The 3,488-nt window shown below is 60.6% G+C and overlaps 1 protein-coding gene across 1 annotated transcript in view; it reads right to left on the bottom strand.

Annotated features, from left to right (window-relative positions):
- PDLIM7 (PDZ and LIM domain 7) overlaps positions 1–3,488 on the bottom strand; it is a 15,868-nt gene that overhangs the window by 2,355 nt on the left and 10,025 nt on the right. Inside the window, 7 exon segments of the mRNA XM_017728184.1 lie at position 1; positions 4–171; positions 263–321; positions 1,228–1,264; positions 1,598–1,755; positions 2,324–2,362; positions 3,179–3,215. The exon segment at position 1 is cut by the window's left edge and continues 54 nt beyond it. Of these exon segments, the coding sequence (XP_017583673.1) occupies position 1; positions 4–171; positions 263–321; positions 1,228–1,264; positions 1,598–1,755; positions 2,324–2,362; positions 3,179–3,215 (499 nt within the window).

Below are 3,488 nucleotides of genomic sequence, written 5' to 3'. Positions count from 1 at the left end.
GCGCCTGCGCGATGGAGCTGCTGTTCTGCATGGGGGTGGGCGTGGCCGGCTGGCTGTGCTTGCTCACCACCGTGCTCGTCTTGTCCGGGGCGTAGCGCTCGGCAAACGAGGGGTCCACAGCCCAGGGTGGGCGGCTGGTGGGGCCAGGGGTGGCACTGGGGGTCCTGGGGGCTGCACACACACATACACGAGTCTTTAGGACAGTGCTCCCGATCCCTGGGCAGCCCCTCCCCAAAAAGCCCAGAAGAGATGTTTTGCTCACCCAGTCCTGGCTCAGTCTTCATCGTTGCTCCTGGGGACGGGTCCGGCACGGAGACCTGGCTACAGAACAAGCAGTTAATCCAGCCTGCTCCATTCGCCCCCACTGCCCAGGGGGTGCAGGCAGGGCTCCTCACCCCAACAAGCAGAAAGGAGCTGGCCAAGCCCCCGTGCCCAGCAAAAGCTGGTTTAGTGATGAAGTACTGAGCCAAGGGCCTTCAGACCTGCCAAGACACAGCACCCCTGGGGTCTCTGGTACCCACTGTGGTGGTCTGGGGAGTGGCAGGAGGGAGTGTTCTGGGCTGCTCCAGACTGACCAGGGACCCTAGGGACCACACATGTGATGATCACCCCCAATCTCACTGGGGTGCAAGGGAACTTGGATTTGACCTGACACAGGGAGCCCCAGGCTCCAACTCAGCAGTGCTGGGGACAGGCAGGGCAAGACAGGGCTAGACAGGCACAGCCCACCGAAAGAGGGGGGACAGGGAGAGAGGGAGAGCCAGCAGCTCTGTGCCTCTCAACAGAAATGCAAAAAGGACATGGCAACAAACCCAGCTTTTATTTGTGTCAAAGCAAACTGGGCAGAGCTGGTACCCAAAGGCCATGGCACCAGGGCACGAGGTGTCACAGAGAGGTAAAGGCAAAAAATGGGGTGCTGTGCACCACCCCTGCCTGGCTGCACAAAACAAGGAACAACCCTGACAAGCTGATGACATCCACGAGCTTGGCCCAGCTGCCCCACAGCCCCACGCCAGGCTCACAGGACACTGTGCCCCAGGTCCAGGTGCTGCCCAAACATCACAAGAAACCAGTGAGATTTTGCCAGTGCCATCAGCCACCCCCAGCCCGCTGTTTCTGGGACACCATGGCACAGCTCGACATTCCCAGCTGAGGGGCAGCAATGCCCAAGGGGTTCAGCCCAGGACATGCAGCCCCCCAGCTCCTGCTGCCACACACTCCCCTTACCTGGGCTTCCTAACAAACACATCATCATGATCCTCCACTGAGCGCAGCAGGAGAGAAAGGAGGAAACAGTCAGTCCTCAAAGACCGAGACCCAGGCACAGCAGGAGGGGAAAGGGAAAAGAGGAAAACCAACCTCTCCTCCCACCAACCCTTGCCCCAAAACAAAGCCCTGCCCGGCCACAGGGCAGAGCAAGGCCCCAGACCGGCGGCACCACCACGACACCATGCACAGCCCCAGGCAGCTCCCACTGACTCAGCCACCCCACAGGGCCAAAACCAACACTCCAGTGCCACTCCAGACTCTGCTGGGCCCTGGCAGCCCAGGGTAAGTCCAGCACCCCCAGCCAGTGCCAGGCCCTGCAGGAACTCACTGCTGCTGTCTGTGCCCGTCAGCTGGGCCAGTTTGCGGAAGGGGCGGGGCTGCGAGGTCCCGGTGCGGGGCTGCCAGTCCTCAGCGTCCTCTATCAGTCGCAGCTTCCCGGGGTTGCACCCAGGGGTGCTGGGGGGCTCCAGTGGCTGTGGGGGCTGTCTGTGAGTGACAGAGGGCAGGAGCTCAGCCAGCACCAAGAACAGACCCTGCTATGGAACAGGGAAGCTCTTCAAAAGGTGCTCTGGCACATGCCAACACCTCTGCCAGACCATGGCACTCACCGCTGCTCCACCGTGCCCCAGCTGGACCCCCTGGCATCCCTGTGGCATCAGAAAGAACGGCGGCACAGCAGTCAATAGCTGATTCGTGGCTTAGCCCATCCTTCCCTTACACATCCACAGTCTCAGAGATACACGAGCCTCATGGAAGTGCCAACAGCGTTCACTCCTGACCAGCCTTGCAGCCATTCCACAGCCCCACAAGATATCGTGCCCCAGGTACAGTCCCTGCCCCGTGACTCCCAAAATGTCCAGCAAAGTATTGTGTCACCAGCCACCCCTGCCCACTGTGTCCAGCGGGGGGGCTCCAGTGGCTGTGGGGGCTGTCTGTGAGTGACAGAGGGCAGGAGCTCAGCCAGCACCAAGCACAGACCCTGCTATGGAACAGGGAAGCTCTTCAAAAGGTGCTCTGGCACATGCCAACACCTCTGCCAGACCATGGCACTCACCGCTGCTCCACCGTGCCCCAGCTGGACCCCCTGGCATCCCTGTGGCATCAGAAAGAACGGCGGCACAGCAGTCAATAGCTGATTCGTGGCTTAGCCCATCCTTCCCTTACACATCCACAGTCTCAGAGATACACGAGCCTCATGGAAGTGCCAACAGCGTTCACTCCTGACCAGCCTTGCAGCCATTCCACAGCCCCACAAGATATCGTGCCCCAGGTACAGTCCCTGCCCCGTGACTCCCAAAATGTCCAGCAAAGTATTGTGTCACCAGCCACCCCTGCCCACTGTGTCCAGCACGCTGTGCTGCATCTTGGCCTCCCCAGCTCGGTGCCAGCAGTGCCCAGTGGGTCCTGACTGCACACCCAGCATAAGGACACCTCATTTGGAGACAAACTGTCTGGCAGGCAGGTGTCCAAGCAGGACCCTCCCAAGGTGATGGTCAAAGCAGCAGCTGAGCACTGGCAGTGCCTGTTGTGGGGTGAGCACAGGGTGGGCTCTGCAGCTCCACCACCAGCTCAGCCCTGGGAGAGGAAGAAGACAAAGAGGGAGAGAAGAATCCACACCATAACGGCAAAGAGTTTGCCCAGAGTCATGAGAAGCAGCAAGGCTGAGGGCTAATGAGCCAGCAGCACCCACCCAGCTCTGCCACACGAGGCTCACAGGACAATGTGCCCCAGGTGCAGGTGCTACCCAGCACCTCCCAACATCCCATAGCCAGGTTTTCCCAGTGCCATCAGCCTCCTCCATTCCTTGTATGTCCAAAAGGTTAAGGTGCAGCTCAGCATCCCCAGCGCAGAGCCAGCAGTGCCCAGACACCTGCCTGGGACGTGCAGCCTCAGCACACGCTCCCCTTACCTGGGCTTTTTAACAGTCTCATCCTCACCATCCTCCACTGAGCGCAGCAGGAGAGAAAGGGGGACATGGCATCAGTCTGTAGTGACTGATGCCCAGGAAAAGCAGGAAAGGAAAGGAGGAAAACCGACCTCCCCACCCATCATCCCCTTGCCCCATTGCACAGCCCTGCTTGGCCATGGGGCAGAGCACAACCCAGAGCAGCAGCAGCACCGCCATGAGCCCACACAGAGCCCTGGGCAGCTTCCATTGGCTCAGCTGCCCTCAAGGGGTGACCTGGGGCCCAAACCCAAACTCCCGGGTGCCACACCCC

Source organism: Corvus brachyrhynchos, unplaced genomic scaffold (genome assembly GCF_000691975.1).
Source record: "Corvus brachyrhynchos isolate BGI_N302 unplaced genomic scaffold, ASM69197v1 scaffold21, whole genome shotgun sequence".
Classification (NCBI taxonomy): Eukaryota; Metazoa; Chordata; class Aves; order Passeriformes; family Corvidae; genus Corvus; species Corvus brachyrhynchos.
Note: the sequence above shows the minus strand (reverse complement) of the source record. Positions and strands in the feature narration are given on the sequence as shown.